General features: G+C 42.4%; 1 protein-coding gene across 3 annotated transcripts in view; it reads right to left on the bottom strand.

Moving 5' to 3' along the window:
- CARF (calcium responsive transcription factor) overlaps nucleotides 1-22,864 on the bottom strand; it is a 44,742-nt gene extending 21,878 nt beyond the window's left edge. For all 3 annotated transcript variants that reach the window (XM_086615534.1, XM_086615533.1, XM_086615535.1), the window contains exons 1-8: nucleotides 22,728-22,864; nucleotides 18,439-18,560; nucleotides 16,735-16,950; nucleotides 15,529-15,649; nucleotides 13,118-13,247; nucleotides 11,504-11,588; nucleotides 6,369-6,558; nucleotides 645-765 (exon numbers count right to left, since the gene is read on the bottom strand). In XM_086615534.1, the coding sequence (XP_086471660.1) occupies nucleotides 645-765; nucleotides 6,369-6,558; nucleotides 11,504-11,588; nucleotides 13,118-13,247; nucleotides 15,529-15,649; nucleotides 16,735-16,950; nucleotides 18,439-18,516 (941 nt within the window). In that variant the 5' untranslated portion in view covers nucleotides 18,517-18,560; nucleotides 22,728-22,864. The remainder of the gene's footprint in view (nucleotides 1-644; nucleotides 766-6,368; nucleotides 6,559-11,503; nucleotides 11,589-13,117; nucleotides 13,248-15,528; nucleotides 15,650-16,734; nucleotides 16,951-18,438; nucleotides 18,561-22,727) is intronic.
- Nucleotides 22,865-23,456: the final 592 nt, after the last annotated feature.

The raw sequence follows: 23,456 nt of genomic DNA, 5'->3' as shown, positions 1-23,456 counted from the left end.
TCAGAGTGATTTTGCCCCTCAGCAAAAATCCTCTGTCCCTCAGTATAGTAAAAGCAGAACACCATTGCTGAACAGGCTGTAGTTCACCCAGCCTGAAGTCAGGATTGAGCACATATATACCTAGCTGCAATTGTCCATGTAAACACACTCTTGGCTCAGTAAAAACTGAACAAGCACCCAGGAGGATGCTCAAAGACACAGAAAAAAACTGTTAGTGTTGGATAAGGAGAAAGTCCCCAGTGAAGTGGAAGAACTAACTCCTTCAGCAAACAGGACACCTGCTAAATTAGGATGACTGACTGATATGAGCACAATTAAAAGTCTGAAGGAAAAACAAATAAGACAAAAAAGTTTTGGGACCAAAAATGGTCACTAAAGAACACCCCAATAACTAACTAATGCTCAGGCAAAGAATGATTACCACTTGTATTTCATCTCCTACTACTACTTTGTATCCAGGCTACCTAGCAAACCTAAGCCTTATTCAGTTTATCATGTCACCATTTTCTCCTTCTCTCTAAATGAGTACCAACCTCAAGTTATCAAGGGGACAAAGGTAAGAGCTACAGTGCACATCAGCTACCACCCCTAAACGTTTTCTTCAGATGCTTAGTAGCTCTTCCAGCTTTATAGACAATTCTTACCTTGCTGGACAAGTGGCTTTGTACACATGGCCAGAGGTGCATTCCTGCTCAACAGCTTTTTTGGGCTGGAACCCTTTCCTTCTTGGCCCATATTGGCACTCCATTACAATGGCTCTGCTTCCTGGAAACAGAAAGTAATGCACTTTACTTATTCAAGCAACCACTGAAGCCATTACAGTGAAAGAGTAACTACAGAAAAGATGAGTTCCGAAACAGGTATTTCTGTTTACCATCAGAAGGCAGAACACTTCAGACTCTTCAGAAGGCAGAACACTTAAGTGTAGAAAGCATTCAAATACAGTGTAAATACTTCTTTCCCAGCATGTAGGGAACACAGAGCATTTTCAAAGCATTTCCCAAACTTATTACACCTCACAATGCTCCTGCAACATACATGAAGGAAAAATATTGGATTCTGCCCTGGTGAACACCAATACCGTACAAGATGAGTGGCCTTGCAAGTTACCAAAGGAGCACAACACTGGTAATAAAGAGAAGCAGAATCCCCAAAATAACCAAGAAAATGCACAGCTCAAATCAAAGGTCAGCAGCTATTTCCAGCCTCCTGTCTTAAATCAATACTTCAGACCATGCTGTCCCATAGTTTCTTACTTGCGAGTCTGACCTATCTTATGTGCTAAATAACACTGCTCCAGTGTGGCACACCCACACAAAACCAAATGGGCTTAAACAAATACTGCTTAGCTTTAACCTTAAAGTAAGTGACTTCTTCCAGTCAGATCTCTAACAAAAGGCGTAACTGGCATAGCATTAAAGTGGTCAAGAAAGGAATTTCTTCCAAATTTCTTCCACGTCATGTTTAGTTATATTTTATTTGTAATTCATACACTCCAGTATGCAGGCAAGGAGCTGCCTATACCACAAGTAATATAATCAAAATATTTTTAAGTATCATAATAGCAATGTATTTCCAAAGACACACAATGATTTATTGCCCTAGAGTATGATACTAAAAAAATAAAGACAAATTAAAAATAAATCTAAAACAAATCAATTATTTGTATATCTCCTCATGGGGAGGCTTTCGCTGAACCAGGTCTGATGGCACCAGATGGGACATGCCTTTCTCAGAGGAGAACCAGGGTCTTAGCTCAAAAGCTAGCAGGGCTCATTGGCAGGGCTTTAAACTAGATTTGAAGGGGGAGGGGCGGAATATCAAGAATGATAAAGATATGCTGGAAGTACCTGTAGAACAGAAGAAGGGAATTCCAGCCGCTCCAGCCAAGAAGTCAGATTCATACCGCTGTCAGCATGGCACCAGTGCCAGCACCGAGGGTCCAGAGGCTGAGGAAGGACTGCAGGTATGTTCAAACGAACTTACACTGCCGTCCAAGAGAACCCCTGTCACTCCAGCCAGCGAGTCGGCTTTGTCGGAGGCCCAGCTGAAGTGTATGTACACCAACGCACGCAGCATGGGAAATAAACAGGATGAGCTGGAGATGTGTGCACATGAGCAGGGCTACGACCTTATTGGCATCACGGAGACGTGGTGGGACGACTCCTATGACTGGAGTGTCAACATGGAGGGGTATAAGCTTTTTAGAAAGGACAGGAAGGGGAGACAAGGAGGGGGTGTTGCTCTCTACGTCAACAACCGACTGGAGTGCGTGGAGCTTCGCCTGGGGTTGGAGGAGGAGCTGACAGAGAGCTTATGGGTCAAGATTAGAGGACGGGAACGGATGGGCGATGTTACGGTAGGGGTCTGTTACAGGCCACCTGGCCAGGAGGACAGAGCAGATGAGGTGGTTTATAGCCAGATAGGAGCAACCTCGCGGTCACAAGCCCTGGTCCTCATGGGGGACTTCAACCACCCTGACATCTGTTGGAGACACAATACGGCAGGGCACAGGCAGTCCAGGAGGTTCCTGGAATGCGCGGATGACAACTTCCTCCTACACGTGATAGAGGAGCCGACAAGGAGGGGTGCCATGCTTGACCTTGTGCTCACCAACAGGGAGGGACTGGTGGGCAATGTGAAACTTAAGGACAGCCTTGGCTGCAGTGACCACGACACGGTGGAGTTCAAGATCCATGGGGCAGCAAGGAAACCATTCAGCAAGCTCTGTGCCCTAGACTTCAAGAAGGCGGACTTCGGCCTCTTCAAGGACCTGATGGGCAAAGTGCCATGGGAGGCGGCCCTGGGGGGACGAGGGGCCCAGGAAAGTTGGTCCACATTCAAGGAGCACCTTCTCCAAGCTCAGCAGAGGTGCATCCCGATGAAGAACAAGTCGGGCAAAAAGACCAGGAAGCCCGCGTGGATGAGCAAGGAGCTCCTGGACCAACTGAAAATGAAGAGGTTAGCCTATAGAGGGTGGAAGTGGAGACAGATAGCCTGGAAGGAATACAGAGAAGCTGTACGAGTGACCAGGGATCAGGTGAGGAAGGCTAAAGCCCTGAAGGAATTGAATTTGGCAAGGGATATAATAAAAAGCAATAAGAAAAGCTTCTATAGGTATGTAGGGGACAAAGGAAGTACAAGGAGAATGTAGGCCCCTTCCGGAAGGATACTGGTGCTCTGGTTACCCGGGACATAGAGAAGGCTGAGTTACTCAATGAATTTTTTGCCTCAGTCTTCACTGATAAAGCCTCTTGTCTTACCACCCAAGCTGTGGAAAGAACTAGCAGGGACTGTGAGGATGAACCACCGCCCACTGTACTTGAAGAGCAGGTTCGGGAACATCTGAGGAACTTGAAGGTGCACCAGTCCATGGGACCTGATGAGATCCATCCGCGGGTCCTGAAGGAACTGGCGGATGAAGTTGCCAAGCCACTGGCCATTGTATTTGAGAAGTCGTGGTGGTCTGGCGAAGTCCCCGAGGACTGGAAGAGAGGGAACATAACCCCCATTTTTAAAAAGGGGAACAAGGAGGACCCGGGCAACTACAGGCCGGTCAGCCTCACCTCTGTGCCTGGCAAGGTCATGGAGCAGATTCTCCTGGGAACCATGCTAAGGCACATGGAGAGCAAGGAGGTGGTGGGTGACAGTCAACATGGCTTCACCAAAGGCAGATCGTGCCTGACCAACTTGGTGGCCTTTTATGATGGGGTGACAGCATCGGTGGACAAGGGTCGACCAATGGATATCATCTACCTGGACTTGTGCAAAGCTTTTGACACTGTCCCGCATGACATTCTTCTCTCTAAACTAGAGAGGCATGGGTTTGATGGATGGACCGCTCGGCGGATAAGGAATTGGCTCAATGGCTGCACTCAGAGAGTAGTGGTCAACGGCTCTATGTCCAAGTGGAGACCGGTCACGAGTGGCATCCCTCAGGGGTCTGTGTTAGACCTGGCCCTCTTCAACATCTTTGTCGGGGACGTGGACAGTGGCATGGAGTGCACCCTCAGCAAGTTCGCCGATGACACCAAGCTGTGTGGTGCCGTCGACACGCTGGAAGGGAGGGATGCCATCCAGAGGGACCTCGACAGGCTGGAGAGGTGGGCCTGTACCAATCTCATGAAGTTCAACCAGGCCAAATGCAAGGTCCTACATCTGGGTCGTGGCAATCCCAGGCACAAATACAGACTGGGCGGAGAATGGATCGAGAGCAGCCCTGAGGAAAAGGACTTGGGAGTACTGGTGGACGAGAAGCTCAATATGAGCCGGCAATGTGCTCTTGTGGCCCAGAAGGCCAACCGCATCCTGGGCTGCATCAAGAGGAGCGTGGCCAGCAGGCCGAGGGAGGTGATTCTCCCCCTCTACTCTGCCCTCGTGAGACCTCACCTGGAGTACTGTGTCCAGTTCTGGAGCCCCCAACATAAGAAGGACATGGACCAGTTGGAGAGGGTCCAGAGGAGGGCCACGAAGATGATAAGAGGGCTGGAGCACCTTTCCTATGAGGACAGGCTGAGAGAGTTGGGGCTGTTCAGCCTGGAGAAGAGGAGGCTCCGGGGTGACCTTATAGCGGTCTTCCAGTACCTCAAGGGGGCCTACAAGAAAGATGGGGAGAGACTGTTCAGGAGGGCCAGTTGTGATAGGACAAGGGGTAATGGTTTTAAAATAGAGGGAGGTAGATTCAGACTGGATATTAGGAAAAAATTTTTTACCATGAGAGTTGTAGAACACTGGAACAGGTTGCCCAGAGAGGTGGTGGATGCTCCATCCCTGGAGACGTTCAAGGCCGGGGTGGACGAGGCCCTGAGCAACCTGATCTAGTTGGAGATATCCCTGTTCCTTGCAGGGGGATTGGACTAGATGACCTTTGAAGGTCCCTTCCAGCCCTAACCATTCTATGATTCTATGATTCAATTCAAATAAAGAAATAGGAAATTTTTTTTAAAATTATGTATAACAAACAGGTATCTTGCCTCTTTTTTAAAAACAAAATCAAAGATCTAGGATTGAAAAGACTTCAACAGCTTTAAACTAGTGCTTGCTAATACGAATCTTAAAAGCAAATTTTACAGGGTCTTTGTTTTACAAAAGTATCAACTATCCAAAATTCTTATTAAGAATAACAATCAAGATTTTGATGATTAGGGCATGGTTTACACTCTAGGGAGCTATCTGGCTTCTCTGTATTTCCCCACAGCTGAAGCACAGCAGGGAAGGTATTACAGATTGGTTCCAGAAGGGATAAATTCCTCAAGAACACCGTATACCTGCGCACTGTATACCTGCGCACTTTAGAATTCAGTTATCTGGGATTTAAACTGCAGTTCAGTAAATCATATTTACAGCCTCTGCTCTACAGGTGTAAGGAATTTGAATGAATTTCATGGAGGAGTTATAAACTAAATATAAACATACTGGAAAGGCATCGTGTTAGAAATATATGTAATGCCTGTTTGGGGGTCTGAACAAAGCAAAAAATATTACAACTTAATTATCAGAGTCTCTATTAGTTTACAACACTAAAGAAAAAACTACCTATATTTGTGCTTTAAATATCTTGCTGTGAGCAACTCAATTATCAGGCAGATCTTACAGGAAACTAAAGATGTCTCATACGCGTTTTGGAGAAAAAAAAAGTGGAAGCTGTTTTGGCTTTCTTCTTAGCTTTCATAAACCCTCATAGTTTATGGCTGAAACTTTAAAATTGGTGCTAACATTTCACTTTTTCAGTTACTTTCAGGAAAAAAAAATAAAGAGGAAAAAAAAAGCACATAACCTACATTCAAGTCATTCGTGATCTCTATGTAACAATTAAAGCCTGTGAATAAATTCTGAGTAATTTCACATATGAATTGCATGAGCTAAGTATGTAATTAGCAACCTGTGAAGCCTGCACATTCATTTAAAACAAAAAGTATATGTCTGCTCAGGTATGTTGATTTTGCTTTTTAAACTTAATTTTTTAAAGCATGCCATTTAAATCGTCTATTGGCTCCCGTGGAACAAACTCTTCAAAGGATCTCAACGTTAGGCAAGAATACTCAAACAAGGTCTTACCCTTACAAGAACTTCCACATCCCAATAGAGCAGATGGGACCTTCATCTAAAGATCTCATCACAAGAACCCCCATCAAATCGTACTTAGCTATTTATTTCTAAAGAAGAAAAGGAATTTATCACAACAAAACATAAGCCTGTGGTTTCAGAGAAACAAGCTCCTTCAGATTGTGTCACCCAAGCTGCTCTTTTTTAATGCTTATGCCTTGACTTTATCAACACTAAGGAACACCATAAAGAACCTTCTTTATGGCCAGTTGGCAAGTGACATTGAAATTTTGAAAGCAGTTATTAAAAGAAAAGTTAGTTACCTGCATTGACAAAGGGGATCCCATCATATGGGACATACTGAGATTTCCACATCAATCGTGTGGCAGGTTTGGCTGGGTTTGGAGACTGGCGCGTCCCCCACACACTTTGTGTTTGCTGCTTGTGTAGCGTTAGAACGCTCTCTAATTCTGTCTCGCTCACACAATAGCCGCGGTATGAGTCCCCAATTTTCTGCATGGAAAGGAGGTGGAATAATAGGATTATTCACCCAGCTGACTGCTGAACATTACACAAGAAAACAAAAGCAGTCAAGGACTCTGGCAGGTGAAGACATGGGCTAAGATTTTTGTGGTTTTGCATTTTTCCCCCCCCACACTATTATCCTCACAAATAGATTTACCATGGGATCAAACACCAGAGCAGTCCCCACCGAGGTCAGGAGTTTTTCAGCCCTCCAAGACCCTAAGTACACCACAAACTGCTGAAAAGATTACAGTTATTGCCAACTCTGATTTTCATAAGGCAACTTCCCTCCTGTTGTTTCCCCCAACACACACTTCAGTTGCAGTCACTTCCTAGACAAATTCATCTTAGGCAAACATTTTCACTTGGCTCCCACAGATAATCACTGAAGCACTAAGTGTCTATGCATCTACTTCAACATGCATATGCTGCACTGAGCTGGAGTACAATACACTTGCTTGTACCACCAGTAGCCACCTCACCCACTTAGTGCACTAACTTTGAATTGGATGTCTGATGTAATACCCCTCCCAATCTTCACGGCACTCTTGATTCTTGACATCACACAGAAACATAAAATAGCAGATTTGCCACGTGCAAACCGATGATGGTTTCAAAGAACTCTGCTAAGCTCTGGGCAACTCCAGAAAAACTGCATCTAATCTGACTGAAAGAAAGAAATAATTAAAAAAAACCCAAACAACAATAAAACCACAACTTGCTGACTTTGCAATATCCCCTGTGACAGCTGTTCAGCTACTCAGCGCCATCACAGCTGGTTCAGTGCTGGTCTACCAGGGCCAGCCACTGAGCAGCAAAAGCACTGGAACAGAGGAGAGCTTTCCATGCGAATTCAGAACATCATGCTCGCTTCTGTTCATATGCAGCTCAAGATCAGGCTGACCAAGCAGCTGGAAGTAACATCCAGAGTAGATTGCCAGCTCAGCCTCACTGCGTATCTGTGGGGTAAACGTATGGTAAATAAGTACTAAAGTCCAATGGATCTAATTTGCCACCTTCAGTGACAGAGCAGCTGGATGTTTAAATAAAGCAACAACAGCTCTCTTCAAGATCATTATCGTACAAATATTTAGTGAAAACTGCATAAAACCTGCCTCACAGTTGCCGAAGAAAAACAAAACGACTGTGGTTAGCAAGATCTAAAGTCAACAAAGAACAAATTCACCTTGTGAATGAACTGGGCCGGCACGGGGTTGCTGCTAGTGCAAGCCCAAAAGCAAAAGGGTTACGCATGCACCAGCTGCATGAGCTATTCTGAGATACCAGTTACTCATACTTTTGCAGCTCAGTGCACTGCAAGCACACTGCTCCAGCAGTTAAAGTCTACACAGGCTGCACTCACAGCTGTGGTGAGAAAGAGAAGCTGGCAATCGTTTACCCAGAAATTATAATTTCTGTCCAAAACTTGATCAGAAAAAGCCAGGAGAAGCAGAGCAGCCTGACAAGTACCAGAAGTATCTTCTTTACAGAAACTTGAGTTGTCCCCTTTTGCAAGAGGTATTACCTCCACGCAGTGCATACTGCATGACCAGTGTTTTTCTTTCCACATCGTATACCCGTGAATGTCACTGTAAATAGGTCACGGTCTTATTCTAGGGAGATGAGAGAAGACTGACGAAACTGTTGTGCCATGAAAGTAGCGGTAACAGTTAAGGCACTGTCTCCTATTCTGGCTTCACTTCTGCACAAGACAGATAATTTTCCCAAAATTGGTGGGAGGGGAGGAGGAAAAGAAAAATCATATAGCACATAGGATTCCTGTTCTCTAGGAGCTTCCCAAGTAGGAACAAATGAGACCATATGCCTCACACAAACACATGAACTTAGCTTTGTACAGTTGATTAACTAATGCAGTTTTTAATTACACACTATTTCATTACACTGATACATGCTGGAAACGCATTCTGATCAGATCACTGAAAACGAAGTAGGTTATAGAAAATAACTTTTTTTAAAATTCAAAAATCTATTTTTTATTAATAATGCAATTACTCTAAAGTAATCTCGTATTTTCCAACCCTTTAAACCCAGTCAATCTTCAAGCAAAAGAAGGAGCAATTCCTTCTCTCTCCCCTGGCCTCATCTCAGCAAGCATACATAAAAGCTTACACTGAAGTACACACATCAAGACTGCAGTTTTCCTTGAGTAAACTAACAACAGGATACCAGAGGCATTACACTGTCTAGGCACAGCAAGTGTAAGCTAAACACTTCAAGGCAGGCAGGCAATCAATCAACACGAAACACAGAGCTTAGTGCTAATTTTTGACAGCTGCAGCTTTTACTGCTCTGTGCTTGCGTGCAGAGCTAACTGCCAAAGGAGTCATCGCCCTTTGGAGTTCAGCCTTGTCCAACTCCCTGGGATATACGACTGGCAGCGCATAACAAGGTTAAGCCACAGCTTCACCTGCTGGCATCTCCAAATTCCATTTGGACCCTCCTATCCTGTTACTAGTAACAAAACATTCTGCAAGACAGTCACACCTGAAGGACGAAAGACACCGCAAAATCCCATTGTCTCTAGTCTGTGCCCATGAAAAGGCACAAGCATCCTAGCGGTCTCCAGTGGATTTACACACTGTGTAACTATCAAACTCAGCAAAGTAACTCTGCTGATAACACACAAGGAGGAAGAGAATTTGGGTTGTTCCTCCTTGACAAGTTGACTGCAGGGAGAAAAGCAACAAATTTATTTTTTTTTTTAAAGAACAGAGAGGATTCATGCATACAGGCAATAGCTCCTCTGAACAGTAGAGGCAGATGTTTATATCCTCAGAACATATTCAAACAGACGGTATTTTTTTCCTTTTTAAAAAAAAATAAGAATGCTTCTATAAATGTTGCTGCAGTGAATTTTAAACACAGCAGGTGAAATTTCTTGCAGTAAGATTAAGGTAGACCAAGCAGACCATAATACAAGTCCTTTTATAAAGTGAAACCAATAATCATAGAATCATAGAATGGTTAGGGCTGGAAGGGACCTTCAAAGGTCATCTAGTCCAACCCCCCTGCAAGGAACAGGGATATCTCCAACTAGATCAGGTTGCTCAGGGCCTCGTCCAACCTGGCCTTGAACGTCTCCAGGGATGGAGCATCCACCACCTCTCTGGGCAACCTGTTCCAGTGTTCTACAACTCTCATGGTAAAAAATTTTTTCCTAATATCCAATCTGAATCTACCTCCCTCTATTTTAAAACCATTACCCCTTGTCCTATCACAACAGGCCCTCCTGAACAGCCTCTCCCCATCTTTCCTGTAGGCCCCCTTGAGGTACTGGAAGACCGCTATAAGGTCACCCCGGAGCCTCCTCTTCTGCAGGATGAACAGCCCCAACTCTTTCAGCCTGTCCTCATAGGAAAGGTGCTCCAGCCCTCTTATCATCTTCGTGGCCCTCCTCTGGACCCTCTCCAACTGGTCCATGTCCTTCTTATGTTGGGGGCTCCAGAACTGGACGCAGTACTCCAGGTGAGGTCTCACGAGGGCAGAGTAGAGGGGAAGAATCACCTCTCTCGACCTACTGGCCACGCTCCTCTTGATGCAGCCCAGGACGCGGTTGGCCTTCTGGGCCGCAAGAGCACATTGCCGGCTCATATTGAGCTTCTCGATTATTCAATAATAAATGATTCAGATAAACCACACCAATGTTAAGACAGAAAAGCATGTGCCACATAGTGCTAAAAACAGTATCAGGGGTTATACATCTTACTGGACTTTAACAACTAATTTGCCATTTGAATTAAGTGACTCATTTATTCTGTGAAAACAGTATCTCCACCATGGAGGAATTAGTGTTACTTATTTTCTGACCTCAATGTTTACATTGATTAATAGTGGACAATACCAATTATATGAAATAAAGGCATATAACAAAAAGAGGAACAGATTAATATATTTAGTTAATTTAAAATTATTTCTAAGTGGATACAGAAAGAAATTCCATTTCTAAGTCCCTGCAACTGCAATTTCCAGTTATCAGTGGCCAAGCCAACAGGAAAAACTTCAAATGGTACAGATATTTAAAGAGGTGAAGCAGCTAGAGAGTGTATGAGTTTTTAAAAAGAGAAAGTAAAAATAAATATCTATCAGGAAGAGATATGTAGCAGGAGGAAGGGGCAGGTGATCTCTCAAGATCTTCCCGTCTCCCCTCCCTTCCTTTTAGGTGATTTATGACGCATTCTAGCAGTTGATAACCCAGTCATCAGGACAGTTTTGCAGACATCTAACACTATTCAAACAAGGGAGTTCTGTTTAGGTCAAAAGCCATCACAGGGAATAAAGACAGCATTTTTTAACAAAAGAGAAAACAAGCACAGGTAACTACAGTAGTAAAAAAAATATTAAAAATCATATCTATGAGAACACCTAAAAAAAATCCTTAGTAAAACACTGACATCAAGGTGCTCTGTTAAATCCCAGATTTGACCCTTGCAAGTCACACGGATTTTGATTTCTAAGCGACAACACAAACCAATAAGAACAGTTGCAGACTTAGGCCATACAAAAGCAATTTCATTCTTTAATTAATGGATCAGTACGGGCAACACAAACCAGTTTGCTCAGCAGAAGACAGTAGAGCTTGCACCGTAGTTCAACAGTGAACTCTAACACAGCATACAGTGTGCATCAGTGCCTTTTCCCAGCACTGTACAGCATCATGATTTCAAAAGCACATTTTTCACTTCAGGAGCTGTTGATGGTCAGTTATTCCAGCATTGCCAAAAAAGGAAGGGATTCCATAGCATTTCATGAGTTTAAATGTGCTACTAGTGACAGCTAGTACCAGCACCATTTCATAATACCAGGAAGCTTGAACACAACTTCCACAACTATGAACTTTATTACTTTCATGGAATAGGATCAATATCTTAGATATAGATGATAAAACATCAAGTCAGAATTCTTTGCAGCCTACCTCGCAGTTCCTGAGACGGCGCGCCCATGCAGGTGTATTTGGCGGCAATGGCTGGAGAGAGATGGGAAAGGGATCTTCTACCACCCTGAAAAATAATAAATAAAAAAAAGTAAAAATCTATACAGACATCCAGGAAAGCAACAATTTAGTCTAAACTACAGGTAACATATCAAATCAATGCATTATGTACAACTCTACAGCATATGACCAAACTACAGTATCAACTTGCCTTAGAAACCTGGGGTTCATTTTCCTCATATTCTATTTCATTGTTAAATAATTCACAGTAAATATAAGTATCTAAAAAAACCACGGTTTTCTACATTCAAGGAGACCTCTGAACATTCAGTATTCAGTATACTGTTGCTTGACAGTAGACAAACAATAGACAAAACATGGTGAAATAGATGAGTTGACTGTCTTGACAATTTCTTACACAGACAGATGTTAGAATGCTAAAGATTAAAACTAGTATCAAACACTTGTTAAATGCTGCACATTTTAGTATACTTTAAATTATTGAAAAAACAGCTCCAATAACTATTTTAAGTAAGTATCTAGTTTCTCCATTCCCTAAATCCTGGGCAGAAACAACGCTTACTCCGTGTTTATTACTGCAAAACGCAAATGCACCATCTCCTGTCCATATAAATACATCTCCTTTCCAGGATTACTTTTCTAACACATACAGACTGTATTCACAAAATCCATTCACACATGGTTTCTCTTAACTTTAAATGTTTCTTGAATATATCATTGTGAGACTATTCTAATCTCTTCCATGTCTTGATTTCAAAAGACCATAAACCAATGCAAAGCCAGTGTGCAGTCCACAAATATGTCAGGTTTAGGGCTTTTTTTGTTTGGTTGGTTGGTTTTGTTTTGTTTTTTTTTTTTTTTTAAGCTAAAAAGAATCCTAGTGTATTCAGGAATTAAAATAGCAGGCATCACTTAGCACAGGGGCAGAATCAAGTTGATATCAAGAGAAGAAAAACATAACTACTTTAACTTCAGAAACTTTGCTAACCAATCTGCTTCCCTACATGTTCCACTGAAATACACCATTAGGAGCTACTTTCTCATATTTTATCAAAGGAAGCTGAAGAAGTTATCCAGAGAACAAAGATTAGGCTCTCCCTGTTAATGTCAGCTATTGAAATCTCCATCTCAAAAATTAATCTCTACCATCAACCTTTCTTGTGGGAAGATTATAGGTTTTAATATACAAGAAACTCTGCTCCCTCAAACTTCAACTTTCCCTGCAGTTCCTTCACTGGATCACTTTGAACTCTTGGTTGGCAGTATCAGTGCTTATTTGGAGTACTTTCCGTAATTTGCACTGTGCTACTTTAAACAACCACCTATGGCTCTGGTCAGAATATATCCAACTGTCTCTGGAATACAGGTACTCTAATTGCTTTTTCCACTGCTCTGGCACAGACAAAAGCAGCCTGCAAACAAAGTCAGCTGCCCATCATTCACTAATAATAAGGGTTCATAACCTCTATTCTACGGTAATTTTGTGATAACCATTGCAAAAACAAACTGCAAGAAAAAAAGGCAGTACTAACAGTGGATCAAAGTGATTGTTCTTTCTTTTAACTCCTAACCTACCTGGTGGTTGTTTTTTTCGACACGGTGAGAGATGCCTGAGGATGTAGAATGTAACTGCTTGCACTGTCTGCTATAGCAGCCACCGCCACAGTCTGCAAGTTCCCATCATGACACTTCTCTTCCGAAACATCTGCAAAAATACAAACATCCTCCTGCTTAATTACTGAACTCAGAACAAGACAATTACAAGTGATGATTAAACTTTGTGTGTTGGAAAAGTAAGCATTTTGACATATGAGAAGATTTCTAGATGATCAAGTAGTTTAACAGTTGTGAATCAGTACTCAAACTCTAGGCACACATACAAAGAAGATACACTTGGTAAGGTTGTTTGTACTCAAGGACTTTGGTAACCATGCTACTGCTAGTGAATCTTTCCACAACAAATCAAGTAACCAGAAAAACTTGTAAATTACTCTGCTTTATACATTTCCACAAATCCATATAGGATTGCATGACTATTTTGGTCAGCTGCAAATCATGCACTGGTTGCTTTTAGAATAAGAAAAAAGGAGATTTCAATCCTGTTTTGTATTTAGAAAAGAACACCTAAACAAGAAAAAAGCAAGTCTCTTTAATTGAATCTGATGTGCTGTTAGAACAAATGTTTTCACCTTTCTTGATAACAGAGAGCAATCCATAAGTCAAAAAATACTGTTAGACTGAAGCCTGTGTGTATAGTTAAACAAAAACATAACAGAAAACTGTGAAAGCAGACATTTGATACTTTGGTCTCAACATAAAGAAAAAGGAGATCTCTTTAGATGCTGGATTTTTTGCCCTTCAACTATGAAAGCTTCTTTCCCCCACCCCTAGAGAGAGTGATAAGCTATTGTCTCAGTACAGAAATCACTCCACTAGAAAGATTGTGCCAGAAGACTCTTAAGTGTGCACCTCAGAGTAACACCACTCTGGCTCAAAGCACTGGTTCCTTCTACACAGATGTGTCCTTAAGACACTAAGGCCCACTCTGAAGCCTGTGTCATTTCAGGCATTATCAACACCCGCAGGCAAGTGAAACTCAAGGGCTGACAGTCCATTCTCCTTCCCCTTTAATTTCCATAGTAAACTACTGACAAAGTCTTCCTTACCACCTTTTAAACATCAAATAACTACCAAGCCTTTTACACAGTAAATCTATAGAGAAAAGAAAGCAAAAACAAGCCACAAAAAAAACCCCTGTAGTTGCAGAATATGTATTCAAGTATTGTGAAATTGAGCTATTTGCAAACAGGGAGCCCCACGTAGAATGAAAAATGGGAATTACAAAAACACTACTCAGCATTGCAACTTACTGTCTACAAAAATTAGCAGCAATTCTTTAGTAACTGAAGGCTCACAGTCAGCTTAAAGTCACATAAGTCTACACTGTAACCAAGTGCTGGTTTTTACCCCTGCAAGAGCAGGTAGAGAGGGAGGGAAGGATGAGCGTTACAGTAGGATTAAGCCTTTCGATGCAAGGTCATAAAACCCTATTCCAACCGTAAGTGAAAAAGGCTGGATGATGACTTGAATACCACATAGTTTTTCTATCTACCCAGCATCAGGACTCTAGACTTACCTTTGAGCTGTCATTCCACAGAAGCACTTAACTAGCACTCACATTTTAAGAATTTGCTCAGATTGAGAATTTTATACAGAAAATGCAAAAACAGTTCTAAAAAATATCTCAGAGTTCAACAAAATGTGACAACCTACTTCTCAGTCTTATTCTGTGACTGTAAACTAGTACACAGCATTTTGCTACCCAGCAAGGCTTGCAGATAAATAATCAATGCTTTCAGATTTCAGTATGTCCCTTTTCTAGAGAAAAGCCTAAAATTCCCACTTCTAGTTGTGCATCTCACCACATATTTAAAATGCAACAATTAACATACTGAGGGAAAAAACTCAGAAATTAAGTGAAAGTTACACCTCACTTTCTCCATTGGGAACTGAGCTTCTACCTAGCTACTTCATTCCTGGCTTCCCAAAAGATGCATCAACACCAGTGATCTCTGGAACAGACCAGAAGAACATTAATTCTTCTATCTGCATTGCATGAACTAACCACTTCACTCAAAATGAAGTAAACAGTGAAGATTTGAAACTGACAGTACAGCTGTCTGACTTGCCACAAACATCCTTATTAATGGTAAATAAGGCAAGCAGCAGCTTTGTGCTTGATACGTCAACTTATTCGCCACATATCTAACGTGAGCATCATAGCTCCAATTTCATAAGGCTTTTCTCCAACAGAAAACATGGTGTGTGGGGTGCCAGATTCATAATCAGAAAGCAGATTCAGTAAGTATGTACTTTTGTCTTATAACTGACTAAAGAAAGGAAACACAAGGTGCTTAAAAAGAGACCATGCAGGATATGCTTAGTCACAGGAACACACATCCTCAAGGCCCACAGCTTAAACTCACCCTGTGTGCTGGTCACATCTAGAAGCTGACCTTGAGGAATAATCACTTGGGCCATTCCTGGCTGGGCAGAAGGAATGACATGCAGCACTTGTCCATTTTCTGACTGGCTGGCAACAATCATCTGTAAGGCAATCACACAAAAGCTTGAATGGCACTAGTTTATATGGTGATCATCATGCAGCACGACTGCATTATTACCAGAACAGGAAATTAATTTTGGTTGGAATTAGGGCCTGGAAACTAACTTGATTTCACGTAATAAGGAAACTGCCTATTTACTGCAAATTTCTTAAAATTATTGTCCTTTTAAAATAGCCCTTTAACTGATTAAAGATGAGGAAAAAGAACACCTTATGGAATTCCACAATGAATTACATGTTTCTTTGAAACTTACAACACTGTATTAAAGCTATCAAAAACCTGAAAGCCATTCATAGCTGGATTCACTGTAACCTCATTCATGGACTAGCAGAATTAATCACAGAATCATAGAATGGTTTGGGTTGGAAGGGACCTCAAAGATCATCTAGTTCCAACCCCCTGCCATGGGCAGGGACACCCTCCACTACACCAGGTTGCCCAAAGACTCATCCAACCTGGCCTTGAACACTTCCAGGGATGGGGCATCCACAACTTCTCTGGGCAAACTGTTCCACTGCCTCACCACCCTCTGAGTGAAAAATTTCTTCCTTATATCTAATCTAAATCTTCCCTCTTTCAGTTTAAAGCCATTGCCCCTTGTCCTATCATTACATGCCCTTGTAAAAAGTCCCTCTCCAGCTTTCCTGTAGGCCCCCTTTAAGTACTGGAAGGCTGCAATAAGATCACCGCAGAGCCTTCTCTTCTCCAGGCTGAACAGCCCCAACTCTCTCAGCCTGTCTTCATAGCAGAGGTGTTCCAGCCCTCGGATCATCTTCGTGGCCTTCCTCACAACTTATAAAACAATATAATAACTTATAAAACTTATATAATCACAACTTATAAAAATGTTGGCCTTTACTCCTAAGAAACTGACCTCTAGGGACAGACATAAGTTGTTGTTTAATAAAATTAGTAATGGTTGGAGACAGGATTTGCCTACTTGAGGAAGGGCAACCGGAGCATGAACTGAACCACTGAAAAGTTTCACCTTGCACCAGATAAAAGTTCTTCAAAGAGCTCCCTCGTCTGTGAATATACCACCTGCCCTGTTTCAGACACACTCACCATTGGTGCACCGGGCCCGCCTAGGGGCTGCAGCTCGCAGAGAGGCTGCCCAGTTTGGTCTGCCAGGTGGAACTCCTCTGCAGAGTGAGGCTGCGGCTGGGGTGGCCGCACAGGCGCAGCCGATGAAGTGCCCGAGAGGCGTACTGCAATGGGCAAGGCTGCAGGAGAGTCACTCTGTCCAAACAGTGGATCCCTGGAATCCATGCAGGTCAGATGCTTTCACAGAAGAAAACCAGTAAAATATACTTTAATCTTGAGCAGCAATTTCTATTTAAAAAAAAAACCAAAACAAAACCATTTAAAACCAGGGTGCTGTATTGTATACTCAGAGAAAGCTCTTGTCCTTCTGATCAAGAAGCTATTAGATAACACTAAGAATTCTATTTTTGTTTTCCATTTCCATGCTGAAAATGTATTCATATTTCCGCTTCCCAGAACAACTCTCTCTAATAAGAGGAAAGAAAATCCCTTGTGCCCAAAATCTGTTCCCCAAAACCACTCATCACTCTGTAACATCTCAAGTCTACCCAGAAACTGAGAGAACTTATACTAAGAACAAAACTGTAAAACATCCATCAACTTGATTCAATTTCCTAGATACTATTCCACTTGGCCTTTACATACATGCATTGAGCTACGAAGACAAAAATCTCTATACACTTTCTTAGTTCTTTACCACACAAGAAAAACAAGCAACACAAACCCACTGACTCAAGACCAAGAATCAGATTTTGCAAGTCTCAAAAAATAGGTACTCAGAGCTCATTCTGACCAAGCTTGCAGAATCGAGGTCTTAGAGCACATCCCATTTTCATGACTTTTAAATGTTTAAGCACAAATGTCTTGTTGAAACTCTAACAACACAAATATTAAAAAATGTAAAAATAACAGAAAATAGACAGCCCTTGTGTAAAATATCATGTCAGGCTGTCATTTGGCCAACGCAAGAAGGAATGCAATTTGTTTTATCTCTTGCAGCAATCGCACAAACAGCCCTGATGTTTCTGCTACAAAAACTCATAAATTATAAATCTAAACAGTGAGGAAAAAGGTTTCTAAATATTATATTAATGTCAGATCTGGGCCAAATAATCTTCTCAAAAAACCTGCAGGTTCAAATCTTCTGTGCTGAAACTGTCTACTATAAACTGCACCAGAAAAGTAGCAGTAACTAAATGGCACTAGTTGTGTTAAAGACATTGTGCAGAGACCATAAACACACTACTAAATCACTAACTGGATGATATCTTATGTCAGCTGAAGTCATCTGCAGAAGAACATTTATGCACAGAAATATCTCTGACCAAGAATATCTGGCAATATTTGATAAATTCGATAATAAATACACTAAAGACTCCCCTACCCCAATACCCACACAGATGTCCTGTGTCCCTGAATTCTTAATTGCCACATTTGGTCACTAAGCAATTTGACTTGATTTCAAGTGTTCTGAATCCGCCCTAACTCCAAGGCATGTCATCAAGTATTCTTTTATTAAACAATTTTTTTGATACATATACTTCTCAGCAATGTAACAGGATCTATTCACATAATTACTAAAGGTTGTCATTACATGTAACATCTGGATATTCATCAGTTCAAAACTGAATGGCACAAGAATCCACGGGAAGGAACTTTTGTTCAACAGACCATGTATTACTATAAAGGCAAGAAATCTACAGAGACAGGACATTCGTACCTCACCTGAAAAACCTGATCATTTCTTTCTGACTCTTCTGTACTATTACAGTTGCCTATGAACAAATCATTAGATCCTTCCATAGCAACATCACGGTCAGCTCCATTTTCCTCCGTTACAAGACGATCTGAAAAAGTTATAAAAGTTTTTTTCAGATTTCTGTACTTTAGCCTCAACCAAGACAATGCTGCTGGATTTTTTTTGGTCTTACTAGTCTTACAAGTTCTAATGCTGTTGCAAGCTAACAGCAAAGCCCTCAAGAAATCCTTGCCTCTATCATTTTATTGCTCACTGCAGAAAAATTTCAATGTGTTGCTCCAGGAGTATAGTTTAGCCTCCTGTATAAGATCATTTGCTTGACTTGTCATTGCACAGACAGATACAAAACACATACACACTCTCACGATTTTCATCTAAATAGGTCCACAAGCACTCAACTAACAACCATACACATCTAGAGAACACTTAATACTACCTCCATAACCAACAGACAGGATTTGCATTACCCAACTCTGTCATGCAGTCATCTTGAAGGAAATTACATTTCTTCGAAAGGGTTATAAAACAACATATAAATGAAAAAAAAAAAACAAAACAAACTATTGTTAATCTACAGCAGTAAGCTTTGGGCAGGAAAGCCACCAGATATCCAAACCAAAATTTGGCATTAAGCACGTGATGAAAGACAAAAAGACAGAGCTCCTGGCACTTCAGAGATCTACCTCCTATCCCAAAGGAAAGTACTTCAAGGAGCTCAGCTGCCCACTATAAACCTTCAAGCAAACAGAATATTGGAAGGTGAATTGCCACATCCACAGGATAAGGCTTTCACCCAGACAGTACACTCTTTAAATCAGTGACCATTCCCAAATATTGATAAGCAATGAGACAAAATGACAAATTAACTTGGCCCCTACGTTACTAGGGTACATATATGCTAGACTACACACATAATACGCCAAACTGAATAGAAGAAAACTTAATTTCTGCAGTTCGGGGCCGGGGGGGAGGGGGAGAAGATTTCAGGATTTTTCCCTTCAGTATTTAAAGCTAGGCATCGTTACATTAGCACTACTCCCACCAGCTTTATCTTCTTTAACACAACACATAGTAAATTCCTTGAGATGGACCTTCCTGGCTGTGATATTTTGACTGTTTACAGCTTTAGCAAGGAGAATGTAAAAGGCAAGAGAGTCACTTGAAAAGAACTGTACAACCCTGGCAGCACAAATTTATTTTGCCTTGCAAAGATGTAAAGGACCACTGGCAAAGTAAATCCACATTTCCTTGGCTTTTGAAGCTGAATAAAGCATCCTGCTGATACAAACAACATTGTGAAGTTAAGCTGCTCATATGCTCAATATACTAAATACTTTAATCTAAAGCAGATTTATTTTTCCACTCAATTTTCAAGTGATGACACTCCAAACCAAGTTCCAAATGAAGTTACCTCACGTTTACCAAATATTTTGTAGCTTTGGATCTGAGAACAATTATGAGATATTTCAGTTAAAACATCTGAAGCATTTTAGCAGCAAATGAAAAAAAGACAGAAAACTAGATTTCATCATCACTCAACCATTTCCCCTCAGTTAAAATAGCTAAAGAAAATATGTCAGTTTTGCCAAAGCAGCACATTTAGTTTTGAGATAAACTGAAGAAATTTGTTCCAGAGATACCGATGGCACGTACCCTGAGCGTGCTGGAACCCGACTACAGAACACAAAGATAGCTGTATGGCGATGGACCAACCGCACAAGTAGCCCAATATCCTGTATCTAACACTGGTTAATAATAAAGCTTAGGGAAAAAATGACAGCAGCAGGGTAAATATACAGTGATATTTATCCAGCTTCCTCTTACAAGCAGCCCAGAAATAGCTGAAGTTTTATCTTTGTGTTTAAGAAAATGCCCTTGGTACATTTTTGCCCTGTGACACTGTCTAATCACTCTTCTAACTCAGGTAAACCATTGGCACACACACCATCCTGGACAATGAACTTCATGGTTTAATCATCCAGGTTTCATTAACCTAAGTGCTGTGCAACCTCAAACAAAAAAGATATTAAGACAAAATATATACTTTTATGGATACTTACGAGTACATACATAATTAAGAAATTTTATAGTTGTATAAATACTGCTAGCAAATTTCCCAAACAAGACAGATAAATCCTGCATACATATATATATACATATGAATATTTTGACCTGAATGAGTAAATAGAATCCAAGTATCTCTTCTTGCCATAAACACCTTACATAAGCGCCACAGAAATTTCCAATGTAACATTGCTGTGTCTCACATTCAACGAGGTTGAAGGAGAAATGTGTCAGTTTAATGTTAGCATTAAACAGGACCAACAGTTGTGTCCTCAGTGTACACATCAGGCAGCTTTCCATGCCTCAGCTTTAGCCTTAATGCAGCTCCACCCAAACCACTCTACAGGCTGCTCTCCATGAAGTCCACCACTCCAAGACTGTTTCCAACTCAAGGGTTAGCACACTTTAACGTTGTAGGACTGCTTCCTTCACGCTGCCTCCACTCGGGAAGCACTTTGCTCAAAATAAAAGGAAATCTATGGCCATTGATATCCTTGGTTTAACTCTACAAACAGAGCAAGCAGCTACAGAAACTGCTAGCACAGGCAAACACGATAATCACCACAAGCATTTTATGCAGGGTCTTACAGACAGGATCTTCAAGAGAGCAAACATTACGCACTGCAATCTAGCCCACATGTTATCATCAGAGGTTCAGTTCCAAAGATAAACACATTGACAGTTCAAGGCCATTTAGCAAAACACAAAAGGCAGTCAGCTCTCGATTTACTTAGCCATCAAGAACTCCTGTGATAACACAGCTGTCAGAGCCAACACCAGGTTCTCACTGATCGTCATCCACAGACACAACTTGTACAACATCAGGTACTCTCAACAAGAATAGGATTTCAATGCCCACTCTGAGATGAACCTTTCTCATGACAGTTGCAATCTCCTCTCTGATTCAGAAGCCCACATACTGATTCTTAATAAATAAACTTTTAAAGACACTAACAGAAAAGTCAAACTAGCATTGCTTTAAAATCCTGTTACTGACCAGTCACATTTCCACCCTGTCTTAAGGCAGGGTATTAGATTTCTGTTATATTCTTGTCTCCAGCCCTTAATTCTATGGTAAAACCTATATCTATCAACTATAAGCAGTGTTCCCTAAAAATATACCAGTTCTAGACTGACATAATTTTAAGGCCTCGTATGAATTCTTGCTTCCACCTTCCCTCAGTTACGAGGCCTCCTTGTGAAGGCAACATGCAGCCAGATCCCAACGCAAAGTTCTGCCTTTCAAAATCCCAGAGCTAATTATTTTAACACTGAGTCACACTGCAAGATTTTAGTCATGAGAAGAAACTTGAACTGTGAAAAACGGCTAAGTTTATTGTGATAACAAGCACATTCTACCTAGGACTACTCTGTCAGGGCAGAAAGGAGAGAATTCTTACATTTTTCAAGCTTCAAGTCTTCAATGCATACCCACTAAGAAAAAAAAAAAACCAAAACCAAAATGTAAATCAAAGCTTGACTACCCAAGTTCAGGTTTTCAGCACTTCTGATAACGATATTCCCATTCCCCATTCTGGTTTTAACTTATACTTCCTGGCAGGAATTACATACAGTTGAATGCCTCACCAACTAATCTTTTTTGGGCTTTCCATGAAACGTTGCAGAGGTTTTACAAAAAGATTTAAGATAATTGCCTATCTTACAACAATTTAATACTCTTTCTAAAAAAGCTACCTCTGATGACATTTGTCTACCACCACTATGAAGGGCACAAATCACAGTAAAACATAACAGGCAGGAAATTAGGGTATAGTGATACCCTCAAGTAAACGAGTTACAATTAGCTTTGTATTAACTTGTACCAGGTTGGAGATTTAGCCCATCTCTGTCATGGAAGGGCAGGCAGATAGCACTAAGAACACACAGAAGATCTGAGGACTCCTACTTAAAAATTTTCTCAAGTAAGCCACTTTTGTGTAGCTAGCACAAGTATCTGGAAGATGCACCTGCATCAATTACATTGACAAACCAGTGTCAGATCTTTTAAGTAAGCTTTAGAAACAGATGAGACTTCAGAGTCCCACAAAACATCAACACTCAACACCTGCCCGCTCCAACAAATCGCCCCAACCCATGTCACCGCACAGGGGAAGCCCAGCTGCTCCCCAAGAGGCCAGAGTCAAAAAGACGGGAAAAAGACATCCGAACCAAGCGCACAGCAGGTACTCACCCAAGCTAAGAAGCAAATTCACTTACAGCTTCTTTTAGAGTCCGCTGCATGTCGGGTTTATTGCTCTTAGTTTATCGGTTTATGCGTCACTTCACATGCAAAGAAACACAAGCCAAGTTACGCCAAGAAGACACCATGAGCAGAGGACAGTCCCTCAGCAGCTCGCCGGCTCCGGCAACACCGCGGCCCCACACGGGGAACCCCTCACCGCCGAGGCGGCAAAGCCGGTACCGCGGGTGTCCCGCACCGCGCCGCCCGGCCGCCCTCGGGTCAGCGGCGGGCACGGCACCCCCCCCCCCCTCCCAGTGGCGCACGGGCCCGCCAGTGCCCAACGGAAAGCGCCCCCCACTCCCAGCCCCGAGGGGAACCGGCAGCATCTCCTCCTCCGCCCCTCACCCACGCCCCCGGTCACACCCCTTCGCGCCACAGCCCCGGGGCGAAGGGGACGCCAGCGCAGGCCCTGCCCGCCGCCCCGGAGCAGCACAGCGCGGCGCGACGCGGCCCAGCCGCCGCCAGCCCCGCGGCGAGCGGCGGAGAGCCCCGGACGGAGCGAACGCAACCTCTTCTCGGCTCCCGCAGGCGCAGCCATGGAGCCCGCCCCTCAGCGCACGCGCGCCGCCGCCGCGCCCGCCCCGAGGCCGGGGGCGCCGGGAAGGCGGCGGCGCGCGGCCTCTCGGGAGCCGCAGCTGGCGGGCGGGCCGCGCGCGGTGTGCTGGGCCTTGTGGTCTC

This window comes from Tauraco erythrolophus, chromosome 8 (assembly GCF_009769465.1).
Source record: "Tauraco erythrolophus isolate bTauEry1 chromosome 8, bTauEry1.pri, whole genome shotgun sequence".
Classification (NCBI taxonomy): domain Eukaryota; kingdom Metazoa; phylum Chordata; class Aves; order Musophagiformes; family Musophagidae; genus Tauraco; species Tauraco erythrolophus.
This window is presented reverse-complemented; position numbering and strand designations above follow the sequence as displayed.